General features: G+C 36.2%; 2 protein-coding genes across 3 annotated transcripts; one reads left to right on the top strand and one right to left on the bottom strand.

Moving 5' to 3' along the window:
* Positions 1–87: 87 nt before the first annotated feature.
* Positions 88–8829, bottom strand: LOC129928306 (uncharacterized). Of its 2 annotated transcripts, none has more exons than XM_056042117.1 (2): positions 8684–8829; positions 88–3878 (listed from the first exon to the last, which is right to left on the bottom strand). In XM_056042117.1, exon 2 carries the CDS (start codon positions 3875–3877, stop codon positions 2258–2260), a length of 1620 nt encoding a protein of 539 aa, XP_055898092.1. In that variant the 5' UTR covers position 3878; positions 8684–8829; the 3' UTR covers positions 88–2257. The 2 variants fall into 2 exon arrangements, with proteins under 2 accessions (XP_055898092.1, XP_055898093.1); XM_056042118.1 differs by having other exon boundaries at positions 8555–8695.
* LOC129928307 (uncharacterized) lies at positions 8784–19146 on the top strand. Its single transcript, XM_056042119.1, has 2 exons — positions 8784–9042; positions 15122–19146. The coding sequence occupies exon 2, from the start codon at positions 15132–15134 to the stop codon at positions 16668–16670; it is 1539 nt and encodes a 512-aa protein (XP_055898094.1). The 5' UTR covers positions 8784–9042; positions 15122–15131; the 3' UTR covers positions 16671–19146.
* Positions 19147–19913: the final 767 nt, after the last annotated feature.

The following is a 19913-nucleotide window of genomic DNA, read 5'->3' as shown; positions in this document are numbered from 1 at the left end:
ACATCACGCAAACGCAGAATATTCCACTACCTTACCAGTCTTGTAGGCTGGTCTATCGTTAATCATATTTTTCCATCACACTCTCTCTTTTATCTCTTCCCGCTCTCTTTTTACCAAGCATATATCAACTCACTTTGTCTGTCTGTCTTGTATAATAGTGTAAGTAAACGATATTTCTCGAATGCACAATTATTCATTGACATACACAAAGCATGAATATTAAAATAAGTAATCAATTAGACAATTTCAAGTTGATACTTTAAACAATTTTTTATTGTAACAAACAAAATATGAATCAATAAAGTCAATTAAACATTGGCAATTTATTACTTTGTTTGATATCGAATAAGGGAAATAACTTGAACATTTTTGGTAGATATAGTTTTAAGGACTGAGTTCTTCCCCTTAAGATAGACTTTAAAAAAAATGTTTTGCTTGCGTATTCAACTCAAGTTGATCTACTTTTTGCTGCCCTTTATGTTTTCCTCTCATTTTGATTTTCTTTTCTAAGCTTCTTTATCTGATTTCGACATGGTCAACATTTCTAAGTATTGTGTTTCCTACTTACATTATTCTACTACGCTCTCAGGCCAACAGTAATTATCTAATAGTTTGTTAAAAGTAATAGAAAATATTCAATGTAGGATTATACTGTACTTTTTTTTTTTTTTTTATTCAGAGTTATGTAAATAATTATTAGATTTATATCTTCTAACCACTTGCGGTACACTCTTACATCTGTATACATCTGTGGACACACACCTAAAACATTTAAAAATAAGAATCTAAGACCAATTTCACATCCAAGAAAATATGCTGAAGACAGATATCTTTCTACTTTTTATGGAGGCGATGAAATGTTTGTAAATTAAAAGTTTTTGTTTAAGCAAAAAAAAAAAAAAAAACCTGGTCAAGCAATTGCATGCATCTAATCAGTGTATGTATGAAACTAGCAGGTAGACGTGTTGTGTTATGGTTGAAACACCTTAAAATAGAGTATGAACAAATACTTCTTATGTCATCACGGAAGTATGTAGAATTATTTGTATGATTGACCCATGTCACTGTAATATAATTGTTTAATAGTGAAATAATAAATATATTGAATTATTTTATTATTGTATATGATTTCTTATATCAGTTAATGTTAACAGGCCTGATGTAAAAGAAAAAAAAAGCCTTCTTTTTAGTTCTTTAAAATGTCTTAATGTTCTGTCTGACTTGGCTAGGATCTTGTGTGTTGTTCAAATCCAGTACTATTTCATTAACTATTCCAAAGTATCCGAAAACATTACAATTAACAAGATAGACTTGATCAAAACTTCAAAGTACTTCAAATGATGCATTTATTCACAAATGGGGGTGCTTGTCTTGTCTCCCTATCCACCGTTACTTACCCGTCTCTACCACTATTCAACCATCTCTTAGCTTTAGCCATCTTGTTCTCTATGTACGCCTATTTTGCAACGTCATTCATCCGTCTGACTACGTCACTACTTTTACCGTCTCTTAAAAAAACAACAATACTCAGTATATTTATCTACCAAAACTAACATACTATCTAAACTTAATTACACGTATACGCTTATATATATATAATTTAGTGAATAAAATACTCATGTGTTTAAAAAAACAACTACAGTTTTTTCATAATAACTACAAACTATTTTCTTTTTGGAAGGCCGCGATACAGATTATAAGATCAAATGAAAATCTACAGGCTAAGACAATCGTAGACAGTGAAAAGAGAACTCAAATCAGTACCGGAAGACAACGTTTTCATCTATATCAGCGGTTCTCAACCTTTTAAGCTCGGCGACCCCTTTTTTACAATATCCCAGTCTGCCGCGACCCCCCCCCTCCCATACGCACACATACAGCAATAGAAGAATAGACAATAACAATCCTTATTTTTGATGGTCTTAGGCGACCCCTGGCAAATCGCCAATCGACCCACAAAGGGTCGCGACCCACAGGTTGAGAACCGCTGATCTATATGTAACTAAAAAAATTTGTAGTTTACAGCTAGGACTGGTTAGCCAAATTAAATACTTCTTAATCTTAGGACCAAAAATACAAGCCGTAATTAAAACTACGTAAGTTTGTCTACATAGGTATAGTATTGTTGCATGTCTATATAAAATCTTTTGAAACAATTGTATTATTATTTTTTGAAGTAGAGTATACAAATATACAATTTATATTAGAGAGTATCGTTTATATTTTATATTTCAATCATAGATTGTGTAGAGAGACATCATGACCTTAGTTTCCGTTTTATTACGTCGAAAACTGTCCTTGCAGCCGTTGCTGTGACTGGAGCTGCTCTGCTGACAATTTTTGCAACGGGATGACAAACGAAACTTGCCGCATGTCCAGCAACACCCAGTGCATCTGTTAATGTGGACGCGACTAAATTAATCGCTAATTCACGCTTGTTTTTCTTGCATTGATCAACTTTCTGCGCTGCATCTTCATCAAGTTCCCTGAGTCTTGCACGCAATTTCTCCAGCTTCTCCTGATTCGGATCAATAGTCTCCAGAAGCTCTTTGGCTTCATCTCTGATTTTAATGGCTTTCTCACTTTTGATCTCCGCTTCTGGAATGGCTATAAGTCTTTTTTCGAGGATTTTGATTTTTCCTTTAAGTTCTTCCTTATAAGATTTCAAAATTAAGGCATTTCTTTTATCAGTAATGGACGTGTAAAGCTCATGAATTAAGACACAGACATTGCCGAAAAGTAAAAGATCTTCGCTATGCCAGTTTAGGACATTGTTTCTATCATCAATGGATATATTATCGTTGTCTATAATTAGACCGAACTCTGAAAATTTTGCGAAGAAATCTTGTATAATGTCCTCGAAATATTCTATGGCGCTAACTCCGTTGCAGTCTTGTATTTGCATTTTAAGCCTCATTATAGTTGTTGTCATTTTTTCTTTAACAGTGTGAATTTCTTGCATATGAATTTGTTTCAACATTTCTTTGGCCCTAAGCATTGGCTGGTGGAATAAGCTAAATTCACCTTGGCTGTAATAGATTCCATCATCTTCTATTTGAAGTTTTAATATAATATTGTTGATGCACTTTTCTAAAGAAATGAGTTCCTGCAAACTTGGGCATTGAACTAAATTCCTATTAGCCTTTTCTTGTAATTCGTTCATTTCTGTGTCATAATCTTTCAAAAGTGATGGTAATTTAGATTCCAAAGCTAGTCTTTTATGTTTCTTTCTAGCTTCGTCGAATTTCTCTTGAGTATAACTTTCATCAAGTTTATTTGTCATTTGGATCAGGCTTTCAATCTGTCGTCTGCTGACTTCTGAGTCTTTAGTTTTATTTCGAAACAATAAACACCTGTATTCACATCTTTGCAATAAAAGCTTTAAGCCTTCCTCTTGACTGCGGCACCAATCTTCAAATGAAATGTTTCTTTCCTCATTGTTTAAATCAAAAGATTCTCCATGAGTAAAGACAACAATGCAACATTTTTCCAGGCATCGATCTCCAAATATTGTCTCAATGATGTCCACACACTTTCTGGTCTCTTCAGTAAATCGATCTCCGTATTTCAGGACTAACAGAAGAGCTCGTTTGCCTTCTTCTGGGCATTGAACCATCGCTTGAATCATCTCGTCACAGCTTTTCTTTTTGGCCTGATTACTGTTCACAGAAGTGTCCATTACGCCGGGGGTATCAACTACAGTGAAAGTATAACCGAGATTAATGGACCTTGCCAACTCTGGTGCAGACGTTACGGACTTTCCAGAATCAGATACTAAAAAGATATTTTTGCCAAGAATCCTATTGCAAATTGAGCTTTTTCCAGTGCCGGTTCTACCTACACAGATATAGGTGTGGTGCTTTGACTTGCAATTCATTCTGGAAACAAAAACGCAGACTTTTAAAAATAAATAAAAACAAGAAAAGAAAAGCATGATGTCAAAAAAAAAAAATTAATAAAAATAAATTTTATAACTGAAAAATATTTCTCAGAATATTTAAGTATAAAACAAAAATTCATCAAAGATTTTAGGAGATCAAATTAATATCGGCTGCAAATGGGCTGAGTGGTTAGGCACCTGGCTTCCAAACCTGAAGTCCTTGGTTCAAATCTCTGTGAAGACTGGAATTTTGAATGTCGGCATTTCTAGGGCGCACTTGAGTCTACCTAACTCTTATGGGTACCTGAATTTAGGTGGGGAAAATAAAGGCGGTTAGTTGCTGTGCTATAGCCACACACTGATCGTTAACCGTTGGCCAAGGAAACAGGTGACGTTAACATTACCCGCCCTAAAGACCACATGGTCTGAAAAGTAAACTTTACTTTTTTTACTTGAAGAAATATCATATAAATGGCAAATTTAAAATTTATTGGCGGAGTAGGTGAAGAATCTAATAAGGAAATAAAACATTTGCTATACATTAATGCAGTGTTTCTGAAACTTTTACCTTAGAGGAACACTTCGTACATTCTGAGTATTTAGTAGAACACTTTGCCTATTTTTTTAGAGAGATTAATTTACGTAGTGGCCTACTAGCTAATTATTCCAGTAGTTCCTGGAACACCTACTGAGACCTCGCGGAACACTAGGGTTCTGCGGAGCGGAACACAGTTTGAGAAACACTGCTTGAATGAAATTAATCGCATGGAGGAATGTTTAAACATGACTGCCAACATCCATAAACAGAAACGTCTCTTTAGAAACTCAGTATTGATGTCGATGGGTTCAGTTCAATAGAATTGACGGTGAACTAGGTTGAACGAAAGGCTACCCTAGTTAAATTGTTACCAGGTAATATTTCGTGTTGTCGAAACCCTTTCTCCTTCTTTGTAAACTTCTATAGCTTCAAACTCCAATACCATACATTCTTATAACCCCTGAACAAAAACTTGTCCTACATACAATACCTACTACTATATGGTAAAATTCGATAGGCTCTTTGTTGCTTATCGGCGAAACCTTTATTTTTTCATGGTCTCTTACAAAGTATATTAGCCGAAACCTGTTTTCTTTTTATTTCAGTTATAATAAAAATTAAATGTTAACTTGTGGACCCCTTTGCGGTTCAAATGGCTATTCGACATCTTTTGAAAATTTGTTGTAACAGGTGCTACGGTATGGGTTGTATTTAATAAATACGCTAATGTCTATAAAAGTATTAAAGCTTTTGGAAATTCATGTGTGGTGTCTGTACAGATGAAGATCTTATTGATCTAAGTTTGCGTTCTGGATTTTTAATATTTGATAAGCCAAAAAATTATCATAACATATATTTGTTTGACTCCTCTGATCAAGTTGACATTGTTGCTTTAGTAACTTAGGTGTTCTTCTTGAGAAGAGAGTTACTGTTGTAATGGCATGTATCAAGTGTGATAACGGAGTGGTGTAATAAAGTCACCCAGGAATCGGCTTTTTGGCTTTGGCGTAGTTGTTTTTTTATCAAGTGTATCATATATAGTTCACAACACCATTGTTACCACAAAAAACATTAACAATACTCTACAGTAGCCTTCAGCGTCTGATCTCCTACTCTCTTTTAATAATTCACTGGTGCTGCCTCTGTAACCACTTCCACAAAGTCATTGTTCCATGTCAATCTACATTTACCTTAGGAATGGCAGCTTTTTCCACGAGGAATGTCCTCCGCTGTTTCTCAGACACATTCCTGTCCTGACGTTCCCACAGAGCACCTCATTTGTTCCTCAACTTTCTTCTGGAATATCCACCTTGTGATGTCTGTGGCATTTTAAGTCTCTATAGACAATCTTTTCCTTTTGCAAGTTCTTATGTGATTAAAGAGGCCAAACCTTGATATACAGCTGCGGTCACATGTTGGACACATGTAATCAGTGGGCACCGTTGCATTCTCACCCTACTTTCTACTGCTGTTGTGTATGGCATCTGCAATCCGAGACCCTTCCTTTATGCTCTCTCTCCATTCGCATACATCCGTAAACCGTAAAAGTGGGCGATTAGCGGCTCTCCTGCCATCTGTTAGATCGCCATAAATAATGTCTTGTGGAACTCAACCTACTGGCATTCTTCGAACGTACCCAAGCCAGCCAAGGCGTCTGCTGCTGATAACAAAGCGGATGTCCTTGCACCATGCTCGTCGTAGCACCTCCTCATTGTTTTTTTTAAAGATCCGCCTTTAGCATCTTTTCCATGTCTTTATTGATTTCAAGAAAGCTTTCGATTGAGTATGGCAGGGGGCACTCTGGGCGACAATGGAAAATTACAAAGTTACTGCAGCGATCGGACCTCACCTATGGCCATATTACAAGATCTGCGGGGCTCGCAGAAACATGCCTTCAGGGAACAACACCAGGAAAAAAGAGGCAGACAGAGAAAGTATTGGGAGGACAACATAAAAGAATGGACGGTCCTACCATCGTTACTTCAAAAAAGAAGATGATTACGTTCTACGCGTCATGTATTCAGTCATGCATGTTAACCAATGACTTAATATCTGCCAAGTCACTGGTTTTCCTGGCTAGATGAACCATAGTCGTTCTACGACTGAAGGAGGCCAACTATAAATGTACAGTTCTTTCACTTATATGAGCTTTCTTTTTTTTTGTTTACTTTAATTTAGAAGTTAATAGTTTGTATCAAATGACAAGTGAATTGAGATGGGGCGGGAATGGGAAGGGGTGGATGAATTCTTTTTTCATTTGTTAATCTTTTTTTCATCCGTAACTTCCATTGGCTTGAATCAACTGTCTACTAGATCTACTGAGTAATAAGACCACAACACACACATATATATATATATATATATATATATATAGAAATAAACTCCATCATAGCAAACGAAATATTTAACCATCATAATAAAATAGTTCACACTAAATTGGCAACTTCAGGCATCAAGAAATGCATATTATGTTTTACCAATTAATTTATATCCAAAGAAATATTCTAAGTTCACAACTTGGTCATCAATATTGAACAAACTACAATAGACATCCATACAGTTAAAAAACCTGGCTACTACTGATTCTCTAACCACGGGGTCAACTCCAGAACGAGATTTCTTGCCTACAATTCAAATTTGGAAGCTTGTTACCCTACGTGAAACATCCAAAGTATTCCTAAGCATCCACAGATAGTGTATTCCGTGCATCACAACTATTTATGTCACTGGCCTATCAAACAGTGACACAAACTACATACATTTTATCTTATAATTTAGAACAGAAAGATTTGAACCATCATTTCTCCCACTTTCAGAGTGGGTGCTGGACGGTCACTTCTTATCACAGAGAACTACATAGAGGTACATAGAAGTACATTAAAGTGCAGCACAGAAGTACATAGAGGTACATAGAAGTACATTGAAGTGCACAGAAGTACATAGAGGTACATAGAAGTACATTGAAGTGCACAGAAGTACATAGAGGTACATAGAAGTACATTGAAGTGCACAGAAGTACATAGAGGTACATAGAAGTACATTGAAGTGCACAGAAGTACATAGAGGTACATAGAAGTACATTGAAGTGCACAGCAGTACATAGAGGTACATAGAAGTACATTGAAGTACACAGAAGTACATAGAAGCCCAATATATAAAGAGCTTGTCGTGTGTTTGTGAGGGCGTGTTAGACTGTGTGGCTTTACAATGTAAATATTGTTCATGTTTGCATCTATATTGTTATTGGTTATGAGGTGGACAATTGTCGTCAAACCGAAATTTCCATTTGTTAGGGCTGTCACAAGACGCTAGCAGTGTGCTGGCGCCTGCTTCAACTGGTCATTGTCTAGGGCTATTCTGGAGGCCCGATTGTTGACACTGGAATTGTGTATTTCATTGCTTCAGCCCTGTCGCGATTTAGGTGTTTGTGTCTACAACTCACATATAACATTGAACACCAGAATAATAGTTAAAGACACGTAGCGTATAACTTTATTGAAATAGAATTTTGAGTCATCCACAACGTTTTAAATATAGATACATCAATGAAACTGATAACAACTAAAGATGTCCAAAATGACTGTACACTTTCGATTTAAATATAGTAGGCTATTCTTAAAACAAGAATTTTAGTTGAAAATATTATGAATAACAAGAAGAAGTGAGGAATGCGACCGTCCGCTCTACAAAACCCACCCCAAGTTCCGCTTTGTCCCCACAGTACCCAGGTCACCCTGCCTCGTTCAAGACCAGGTCACCTGATCACGTGACAGTAAAATAAAAAGGGAAAAATATACAGGTGTTTATTTCCCTTCCCAATAATAAACTAAGTCTAATTTAATAAAATAAAATAGATTAGAAACATAAATAATTAAATAAGAATAAAAATTGAAATAACAATTAAAAAAAAAACATTCCTCAATAACTGAGGCCAGAGGCCATGATGACGGGTAAGGGGTCAGTTGGGTCAACATTCCTTAGCCAGGCCCATAGTGGACTTGTGTCATTCTGCTACGCACACACAAACGGGTGTGGGCACACAGCGGTTCGTGACAAGGACCAATACACTTATCTTATAATAATTATTATTGTAGTTGTTATTTAAGAAATCAAAGTAACACCAATCATCTACTTACCTAGAGTCTAGACACTCTAGTCAAGCTTACAAACAAATTTAGTAAATTAACCCAAGGCTAGGTAATGAAACCGTCACTACAAAACACGTCAAACACATTTACTATTTGATTGAATAAGAATTCTCTCACCTCACATGGAGATACGCTGAAGAGCCTTGTAGAATCGTAAAAATTTCCCTTTATGGATGAGGTGTAACGTGTGATATTTTATCAAAACGAAGCCCGGACTGTTTGTGATTTTTTTATTTCTTAAACGGCCACGTTCTTTGGTACATTTTTATATTGTAAAGGTTTTATATCTCAGAAATACGTGTTTTTTTATCCTGAAAATTCCACTTAAGATTGAATTGCGCAAGAGGGTTAGGTTTTTAGATTTTTCTTTTCATTTTCCTTCAATAGACTGACATTTCTGTCGAAACTTTAAAATATAGGAAATATCAGCCGCCAAATGAGCGGGTAATTTTTTAAAACATACTTTCCTGTTCTATGTAAGTTTCATTAGTTAATTTTTTGTTTTCTTATTTCGATGATTGTTTATGATGAACAATGTTAAATTTTTGTCTTAATTGATGTTTTTTAAATAATGATAATATTATTTTAAAATGGTGGTCTTCGAGTTAAGTTTATTGTATGAGACTTCCCATACCTAGCTGTATCCTCATATTTTAGTATATTAATAAATTGAAGCCAATGGCTAGTACCTGGAGACCTCTTACAAAGTCCGGGTGATACACATTAGAAAAATCAGGAATAAACAAGGTGACAAAGGCAGTTTGTGTGGGAACACAAGCTCAAAATGGGTCCCCGAAGTGGTCCACCCAGGCAGTTAAAAAGGCAGGTTTTTATATTTTTAGAAAGAATATCAGAATGAAATTATATCAAAGGCAAATGACAGAAGAATGGAGAAAGAAGGTTGACAGATCCTGTGTGGTGCCCCAACGGTCCAGGTGAAAGTGAATGTGAAGTTAGATGTGAACCTGGCCTAGCTGATGTCTTATAATGATTATCTAATTGGTCTAATTGTTTTGAAAAGGTTCAATGTCGAATTCAAAGCCTCAAGAAAAAAAAACATTTCCGTAAACAAACAAAAAATGTTTAAATCCTTTAGACAAGAGTTCCATTTATTAGTATGAACACTGCAGTTCACGCAATAATATGAAAAACTACTTATTAATTGTTGTTTTACATTATTTTCCACTTATGTGCATAATAAATAGATTTTTTCTCTTTAAAATAGAAGTAAACATTTCTTTTTTAAATGTAGTAGTTAGTATGAAAAAAGTTGTTTAACTTTGTAATACGATTATAATAAAAAATTTGACAAAAAATCTAAAACAGTTAGCATAAATGTGTTCAAAATATGGTAAACGGATATCTCCCTTACGAAATAGTGTTGGTTACTTTTAATAGTGAATAGTTGTAAAAATGGTGTATTTTTATGAAAAAACTGCTTGCATACTTAATTTAAAAAATTAAATTTTTTCGCTTTCAGAAAAGAAAAAAAGTAGCCGTTGCATCAGAACTTTGAATGGTCTAAAATATTGTGACGTCGCATTTTCACTACCTTTTCTAGTTTACGAGATCTAAACGGGTCGGACGGACTGAAGGACAGTCAAACGACACAAAACTAAAAACATCTTTTCCCCTTTCAGATGTTTCTAAAAAGGCTATCACTAGCATGAAAACAACTTTCTCTAGCAATACAACTTCTGATGCCTTTTAGAACATAAAATTGTTTGCTTGAATCAGTCAAATAAAATGAAAAAATAAATTGCGATCGAGCGCAAAATGGCACCTGAGTTAATCTCTATATCGCTTAGAAGGGGGCAACTCTGTTAAGCCGTTCTCCTTTATGCTTACAAAAGAAAATCGCCGTTAGCATGCGGTCGTCTCCCATGCGGGATAATTGTCCGACACACCCTAGCTCTGTAATGGTAATTTATGCCCACACCAGCCTCCAGCAGAATATATTATGTTATAATATAATCTTGCTAGCGAATGTCCATTATGGAGCAAAGGCCGCAGTGGGCCGCACACTTTTATAGGCCACGCGTTAATTCTAGGTGTAAATTATTAAATTAAACCATTATAACTTATATACAATCACACTTTAATTTCTGCAAGTCGGACTAGAGTTACCCAACGAAAAAAAAAAATAGGGGGGAAGAGAACAAGTAGTATTCAGCCGTCACAAAATAGCAGGGCCGGACTTATCCGTTGTGACCTAGAAGTCATGGAAAGATCACTCTTCTTTATATCTACCCCACGTAGTTTTAGCGCGAAAAAAAGTCGGGGGGGGGGGGGGGAGAAGAACAAGTAATCTACTCTGTATTCACCCGTCACTAAATAGCAGGGCCGTACTTAACCACTGTGGGGCCCTATGCGAAAAGGATTTCGCGGGGCCAAGTTTGGATAGAGATACGGATAATAAGTAAAAATTAAGAGTGTGTATTAGAAAATAAATTCGTCTATACATTTTTTATTAATTCTTAACTACGTACAGAATTGCATTACGAGCCTTGCGTATAGCGAAGTCATACAGTATATCATAAAAATTGTATTTCCTACATAGATTACGCTCAATAGCAAAATTGCCAAATGTTTCAATCTATCTATGAGAATTGTTGACCTCAACTAATGCTTTATTAGTTTGAGGCGCGAGAAGCTTCTTTCACCAGATTCCACAATCACATAGTGCCGTTTGTTTTTTTTTGTATCGCGAGTAGGATTGGCGTTTTCCATAGTGAATGATACCCCAAAAAGACAATTTTTGTCTATATATTTCAGGAGATTTATACGAGTTTTCAAAAGATTTTAATAATTTCCAGAGATTTCCAGGACTTTTTTGTGTATATTTTTCACTTTCAGGAGCCCCTGATAATCAGGCGGGAGCTGGAAATCTGTTATAAGTTATAAAATTGTTTAATTTAATAATTTACACCTAGAATTAGCGCGGGTTCTATGAAAGTGCGGGGCCCAATGCGGTTGAATAGGTTGCAGTGGCCAAAAGCCGGCCCTGCAAAATAGCGGTGTATGCTACGCCGTGGGTCGACTAGTACATATATATATATATATAGACTGATGAAAGACAAAGAGAAGTAGAACTGTTTAAAGGCAATAGAATTGTGGTTTATCTGTTATACTAGTTAACATATATAACCAGTTCGTTCCCCACAGACTACATCCCTCTGTTCACGGTATGCAGACTAGCAGAGGACACATTTCACTTCTCGGGATTATGTGGCAATTTGAAATTGAAAGGATAAATACCGCGCTGCCTTTCTCCAAGAGTTGATCTTTACAATTGATTCATATTTGTTTTCCAGTACAGGACTTGCTCCACCCAAAGCCGCTGAAATAGAGGGGGAAATAAATGGAGAGACAGAGGGGAGGGAGAGAGACATGGGGAGGAGAGAGACGCGTTGGGGGTGGGGAGAGATAGAGTGGGGCAGAGAGAGAAACAGGGGGTGGAGAAAGAAAGGGGGGGGGAGTAAAAGTCATCTAAGTTAAAACGTGAGGATTCGTTACTGAACCAACATAAAGAAAGAGAGAAAGAGAATGTGACAGACATGAAGACAAAGAAATGAAGAGAGAGAGAAAGAGATAGATAGAAAAGAAAGAGACAGAGAGAGGAAGCGAGAGAAAGAGACAGAGAGAGCAAGAGAGAGATAAAAAAAGAGAGAGAGACAGAGAGAGGAAGAGAGAGGAAGAGAGACAGAGAGAGGAGAAGAGAGATAGAAAAAGAGAGAGACAGAGAGAGATGAAGAGAGAGGAAGAGAGACAGCGAGAGGAAGAGAGAGAGAGAGACAGAGAGAGAAAGAGAGAGATTGAAAAAGATAGAGAGTAAGACAGAGACATAGAAAGAGACAGAGAGATGTAGAGAGAGAGATAGGAAGAGAGAGTGAGAGAAAGATGTAGTCAGAGAGGGGAAGAAGATTAGGGAGAGAGAGAGAGAGAAAAAAAAAAGTGTTCTTCTATCAGATAAAGTAGATGAATTGAGAAATAGAGAAACGGTCGCCATATAGAGAAGATTGTGTGAAAGCAACAAAATAAACATGAGAGAGAGAGATGAAAACACGAGAGAAAGATTACAAAAAATTATTAACGATTAAAAAACGCACTAGTTGGGTTCTTATGTCAATTTACATTTTAAAATCTCAAACAAATGTCAATAGAAGTGTACACACCTCTAGCATAAGCACACTATAGAACTATAGAAAGGTAATTCAGTACTTAAAAAATAAACACAGATGCAAAATGGAAAAAAAAAAACTTGGCCTCGTATTTGGAGATTCCTCTTGAAAGAACTAAATAAGACTTACTATACACGCCTTTTGTTACATAATAGAAGCTATTACGCCAAAATATAAAAACGGGGGCGCGGCGGTATAGGGTTTGGCTTCCGTAGTACCAGCTTCGATTCCTGGTGAAGACTGGGTTTTATTTATTTCGGGATCTTCGGGCGCCTCTGAGTCCACCCAGCTCTAATGGGTACCTGACATTAGTTAGGAAAAAGTAAAGGCGGTTGGTCGTTGTGCTGGCCACATGACACCCTCATTAACCGCCACATAAACAGATAACTTTTACATCATGTGCCACATAGATTGCAGAGTCTAAAAGGGGAACCTTATAAATATATATATATATATTAATAATAATAATAATAATAATTGTATTATAAAGTGCTGTTAACAAACAAAGTGTAGGCTCAAGGCGCTGTAATAACATTACAAACACAAACATGATAGTTGTTATGACAATTAATCTAAAAAAGTTTTAAACAGATAGGTCTTAATGTTCTTCTTAAAAGTGGTGTTGCATATTGTCTAAGATCAATGGGGAGTGAGTTCCAAACCTTTGGTCCGTGCACTGAAAAAGCCCGCAGACCGTAGCTTTTGAGGGAGAAACATGTCACCACTAAAAATGTTGAGTCCATTGAGCGCAGAGCTCTCTGTGGGACATATGGAGCAATCAGTTCGCTAAGGTACAAGGGCATCTCATTGTTATACATACACTGATGACAAAGTGTGGCGACCTTGTAATCGATTCTCGCTTTCACTGGAAGCCAGTGGAGCGTGGACACGGGGGTCCGAAAACGAAGTACACAGGGACATTTATTATACAAACAAGCCAATGTTGCATTGACATTTCCTTTCAATGAAAACATTAATTATTCTTAATTGAGCTAGTATATTCTGTTAATCATTTTTTATTATTATTTATGAACACTGTTTTATTATAACAGTGAAAATATATTGACTTGCAGTACCACAGATTCATTTACAATTGTAAACGATACCACAGGAAAACCAATGTGAGTTTAAGTTACCGATTACTATGCATGACCAGATTGACACATAAAATCCGTAGGACGTTTCTTTTTTCTCATTTTACATGTCGGAGAGTTCAGATCCTAATCCTGTATATGAGATGACCTCGAACGGTTTCCAGTTCAGGCATATCTCCGTATAGCTTTTGTTTTATAGGAAGGTTTTTGAGGCCAGAGTCTTGTTCTGGTCTCTTGATATAGTATGCAGCTTTGAAGGACATTCTCTGGTGATGCTCCTCTAGGGCAGGTGTCGCTCGTCCCGACTTTAAGCTTCCGGAACATTTGTTGTCTCATTCTGTTGTGTCCGGTTCTGAGTCGAAACATTATACACTGGTCATGTCGCGCTTTATAATAGGCGTCGTTTTTTCTTGTAATTGGGATGTGAGCTGGTCATGTCGAGCTTTATAATAGGCGTCCTTTTTTCTTGTAATTGGGATGTGACCTGTTCAAGTCGAGATAGTTTTATAATAGGCGTCCTTTTTTCTTGTAATTTGGATGTGACCTGGTCTAATTCTCATTTATTCTACTCTCTATCATTATGGTCAGTTGGTCAGTATGTCTGCTTTTTCATTGCCTTCTAGTTCAACATGTGCTGGAATCCATTGAAGAAGTTTCTTTTCTGTTGATGTTAAGGTTTACAAGAGCTGTCCTGAGTTGCTTTATATAAGAAGTATTCGAGATTTTTTTTAGGCTTTAAAGAACTGTTTTGGTATCGGTCAGTAAGACTGTTTGGTGTACATGGGTAGTTTATTAGTGTGGTAGCTGCTAGTTCCAGTGCTTGCCTTTCTGCTCTATGGCTGTCTGAGAGATCTCCAGTTGCAATTGACCTTTCTAGTCCTTCTCCATTTGACCATTCAATTAGTATGCCTGCTCCTCCGTTTGTTTTAGATCTTTGAGGGCGTAATTATCTTCTTTTTTTTTTCGAAGTAACGTCTGTAATATATAAGATAAGACTCATTTAAATTTGATTACAGTACTACAGATTGATTGATATTGGATGTGCTTTCCTTAAAATTTCAATTTTCTAAAGTGTTTTAAGCCCCCACATTTATGTAGCCTATCACTCTATTTTCTCAATTCTGTTTGGCGTTTATGTAAGTACAAATGGTTAGCTCTAGAGTCTAGACAGCTACCATACAAATTTTAACAGCATTTAAAATTTTTCTTTAATTATGTTTTATTGTATTTTTTTTTATTTTTTTTATTTATAAGTAAGACGTATTTTTTTTTCTCGACAGACAAATAAAAATGTCTACATTTGAAAAGCAGAGTCTGTCTTTTTTGTTGGTGGGAAAAACAGGATGTGGAAAAAGCTCCATGGGAAACTCAGTCCTAGGTCAGAATGTGTTCGCACACAGTGATAGGTCTCAATCAGAAACGACTCTAATTCAAGTCCAAAGTGCTACTGTAGATGGATACACTCTAACTGTTGTTGACACACCTGGAGTGATGCACACTGGTTTGGACCTGGAAGCAATCAAGATAAAAACTTGCAACGAAATGAAAGAAGCGGTCAGCAAATGTCCAGACGAAGGCAAAATGGCGGTCGTTATTGTTATGAAGTACGGCGACCGTTTCACTGAAGAAAATAAAACAACTGTTGATATTCTAAAGCAAATGTTTGGTGAAGAAAATTTGTGCAAATCTTGTGTTATTGTCATGACCCACGGCGACATGTTTGCTTTAAATGACCAGCAAGACAAACAGTTCAAAGACTGGATGGCAGAGCAAACGGAAGACCTGGGTCAATTGTTTTCATTAGTTCAATATAGATGTCTTCTATTTAATAACATATGTAAAGATTCAGCAGAAGTTAACCAACAAAGGAAATATATCATTGATTTAGTGAACGATCTAGATCAAGGTTACACAAAAACTCAATTTGCCCTTCTGAGAAAACAACATCATAGATTTATTCTAGATACACTATTTCCGAAACGTCAAATCATGTATCGGCAGAATGTACAGTCACTTTTTGACTTGCATCTTTCTGTTTCTAAGTCATCGAGACAACCAAATATATTCGAAGATGTGCTCATAAAATTAGACCAACTTGTAGACGACTTGAACCAAGAAGATGACCCAAGAACCATTTTTTATCACGACAATGAACCGCGACTTTTTGAAGAATTTCGTGAACAGCTAACGAAGCTCAAATCCGACATTCTAAAAGAAATTAAAATTCGACATAGTGATAAGGATATTGACGAACTAATAGAAAATGTAGACAATATCATCAAGAACAATAACTTTGATAACCTACTTGATTGTGAGTCAAATTATACAACTCTTTTAGCCTGTATCCAATCCGATTCAGATCTTATAAGCTTAGAGACAAGATTAGACATAGTCAAAAAGAAACTATTGAAAGCTATGCAAGTAAAGGTTAAAATTTCGTTAGCTCCCCAGATTGAAGAGTTACGCAATACTTTAAAGAAAACCACAATCCCCACCAGTGTATGTAAGTTGAAAGCTATCTCCAATCGACTGGATCAATTAAGCACTACTGTCAACGAGGAAAATGTAAAGGTCGGTGGGCTGGACAATCTATTGGATGATATCAAAGACTTAAAAATGTTTCTTGAGTTCAAAAAAGAAGACAATGATATGTGGATAGGCTGGACAACGACTTCTTGGATCATGTCAGGTGCCGGCCTTGGTTTAGCATTCATCCCCATTGTTGGCCTACCAATATCGACAGTGGTAAGTGTGGTACCGACAATAGGTAGAGCTATCCACACAGCCGTGGTAAGGAAACGAAGAACAAATTACTTGTTACGAGAGTAATTATTTCTCGAAAACCTTTTTTTTTTTTTTTTTGTATTTTAATTATAGATTGTTACCATGTTACTAGCAATAAATGTATAGTTCCATTTAATGAACTAATTATTTAGCAAATCATAAAGGTTTTGTTGAAACATTTTTTTCTAACAATTTCTAATTTCTTATGTTGGAACAAATGTATACAAGTGCCCCTTTCTTAATAGTGCCATTAGAAAATGGAATGGGTTGCCTGAGTCAGCCAGGAAAACCAGCGACTTAGCAAAGTTTGAGTCATTGATTAACATGTATGACTAGATTTACACAGGAAATACGTAGGACATAATTATCTTCTTTTTTTTTGAAGTAACGTCTGTAATGTATAAGATAAGATATCTTATAAACACAATGTGTCAAATTATTTGCACAAGTGTGTATCTGTAAGTAATTATCTTTTTAAAAAAATATATTTTGAATAACTTTACATCTACTTTTGCTGTTGTTTTTTTCATTTCATAAATTGGTACTTGTTTAAACACAGTATTTAACTATGAACACAATGATTAAACACTTTAACAAATTTTCCATAAAAATTAAAGACGTACCCTTAAAAGGAAAAAAGAATTCCATCATACTGTCAGTAATAATTATAATGTTTATTATATTGTATTTAATGTAGATTAGTCTACGTGTAATATATAAAAAAAAGTAAAGTTCCGCTTTCAGACCTTGTGGTCTATAGGGCAGATGATGTAAAGATCAGCTGTTTCTGTGGCCCACGGTTAACGAGGGTGTCATGTAGCCAGCACAACGACCTACCACCTTTACTTTTCCCCAACTATTGTCAGGTACCCATTAAAGCTGGGTGGACTCAGAGGTGCCCAAAGATCCCGAAATAAAAATCCCAGTCTTCACCAGGATTCGAACCCAGGACCCCCGGTACGGAAGCCAAGCTCCGCTCAGCCACCGCGCCTCCACGAGTAAAAAAAAATGCATCTGAATTTCAATTTCTAATTAATAATTCTATAATGTATTACGTGTAATATAAATGCATGTGAATTTCAATTTCTAATTAATAATTCTATAATGTATTATGTGTTTCTTTGTATGAGAGTATTTCACTATTTTTACTTAAGGGTAGAATAGCCCTTAGGCTCAGCCTGACAGAGCCACCATGCAAACACAGTGCGTATAATAGTACTAGCGAAGGAACACTTGTATGAATTTGTCCTACCCATCCATCCATCCCAATGGTGCTACAGCCCATGGAGGGCTCTGGCCTGCTTCAACACATCCCTCCATTAAGGTTCCTCCTTGGCCTTTCATCTCCACGCCCTAACCCCAAGCTGTTGCAGATCTGCCTCCACATCATCAATCCATCGCATTTGTGGTCTGCCTTTGAGTCGCCTGCCTTTTTTGGTTTTTGTCTGTATACAATTTTCGGTCCTCTGTCATCTGACATTCAAGGTGACCTCTGCCCAACGTAGTCTGTTCTTTTTTTTTATTTTTTATTTCTGTCATTCTGTCGACTGAAATATCTCAAGGTTAGTGCGTGTCCTCCACCCTGTTCCCAAGTGTTTAGTAGATACTTGGTTGTCTTAGCATATGAAATAAGAAATGCTCCTTCATTTTTGTGTCTTTTTTGGGTATTAGGCTGTGTTTTCACAAAGCTTATATTAGCTCAGTCTGTCTGTCTGTCTGGGTGGATTCTTTTACATTTTTCCCCCCACTTCCGGTTCAAGTTGAAATTTTGCCCATATATTCATTGTCGATGACTACTCATTAATCAATTTAAAAATACCTAATTAGTTAATATTAATGAAAATTAATGTATTTGTTTATAAATAAAGGGGGATAAAACTTTCACTATTAATCAAATATCATATCAATATAAGCTTGTTTAGTTTTAATATGTACCTATGTCCTCTAGAGCAACAGTTTCGTGATTAATGTACTTTGACTTATCTGAAAACTCTGAAATGTGACTAATGCTTGATTGTTATAGTTTATAAAAGTAGGAGCTAAATTTACGTAATAAAATGACTGATTGTAATTTGTTATATGTATATTATGTACGTATTGTTATAACCCTATTCGCGACTCAAAAAGGGTTAACTGTGTATGATCAGCTGACATATGTGACACAGGCCAGTAATACAGATTAGCGTGCTATATTGAAAGGCAAGGGACAGTACTGGCATGAACTTTGCACGTGAATAACGCCCGTGTTACGGTCATCTGATCATAAGCTTGCGTGGACCAGAGACACAGTGTGTAAGAAAGCGGCAGTTCTAGACCGGAGGCGTTGAGACCGGGACTGTAAGTCAGCCATGAAGTCGGTCCTGATGCAGTCCTCCAGTGAAACGTACGAGTCCAGGAAGAGGCAGTAGAGTTTATGAGTTTAGTACAGAGATATACAGTCTAACGTTGTAGCAGTTGATTGTGTTGCCAATTGTGTCGTATTGGCTGTTCTAGTTGACCCTTATTAAAGCACCAGATTATTTGGAGTTCTTGATGTGTTGATGTGTTGTGTTGTGTTTAGCAGTGTTTACAGAAGGCCTGATTAGGAGAGAGAATCGTAACAATATTAGATTTATATTTTGCACAGGGCTGGCCTTAGTTCATTGGAAGCCGTATACATAGTGAATGGGAAAAGGGGGGGGGGGGGGGTTAGGAAAAAGAAAAACACAAAGTTAAGACCAAAAAATAAACACTAAATTAAAAACCTTTCCTGTATCTCTATCGAAATCAAGAAATATAAGTTCAATACGTATAGCGTTAATAGCACCATAGTGCTTTGTAGATAACTCATGATCAGCAGACTATAGAAATAACGTTTCGACATTTCAACAAAAGAAAGAAATAATGGTCTTCTAACGTATGTAGTCTAACGAGTAGATCTAAACAATGGTCTTCTAACGTATGTAGTCTAAGAAGTAGATATAAACTTTTCTTGAAGAAAACATTGAATATTAGTAGACACTTAGTAGCCATCGAGTTCTGCTATGTTTGAGATTTGATCCATGTTTGGTAATTTTTTTGCTCTAAAAAAATAATTTTCTTTTAGTCCTGTGGGAGGCCCCTACCAATTGAAGGCCATAGGTACCTGCCTAGTTTGCCAATGCCAAAGGCCGGCCCTGTTCTGTGCGTTTTGTGTCTCAAAGCAGAATATTTTATCTTTCAAGGTGTTAATTTTCTATACATTATAATAACTTTTTTTTTGTTTCTTAATAGGTTTGAGTATTTATGTTTATATTGAGTTTGAAGATA

The sequence above is a fragment of the Biomphalaria glabrata genome, chromosome 9, assembly GCF_947242115.1.
Source record: "Biomphalaria glabrata chromosome 9, xgBioGlab47.1, whole genome shotgun sequence".
NCBI lineage: Eukaryota > Metazoa > Mollusca > Gastropoda > Planorbidae > Biomphalaria > Biomphalaria glabrata.
This window is presented reverse-complemented; position numbering and strand designations above follow the sequence as displayed.

Bases quoted from the DNA above. Each gene is read 5' to 3' on its own strand.
- LOC129928307 (XM_056042119.1), top strand. From the start codon at position 15,132: ATGTCTACATTTGAAAAGCAGAGTCTGTCTTTTTTGTTGGTGGGAAAA.
- LOC129928306 (XM_056042117.1), bottom strand. From the start codon at position 3,877: ATGAATTGCAAGTCAAAGCACCACACCTATATCTGTGTAGGTAGAACC.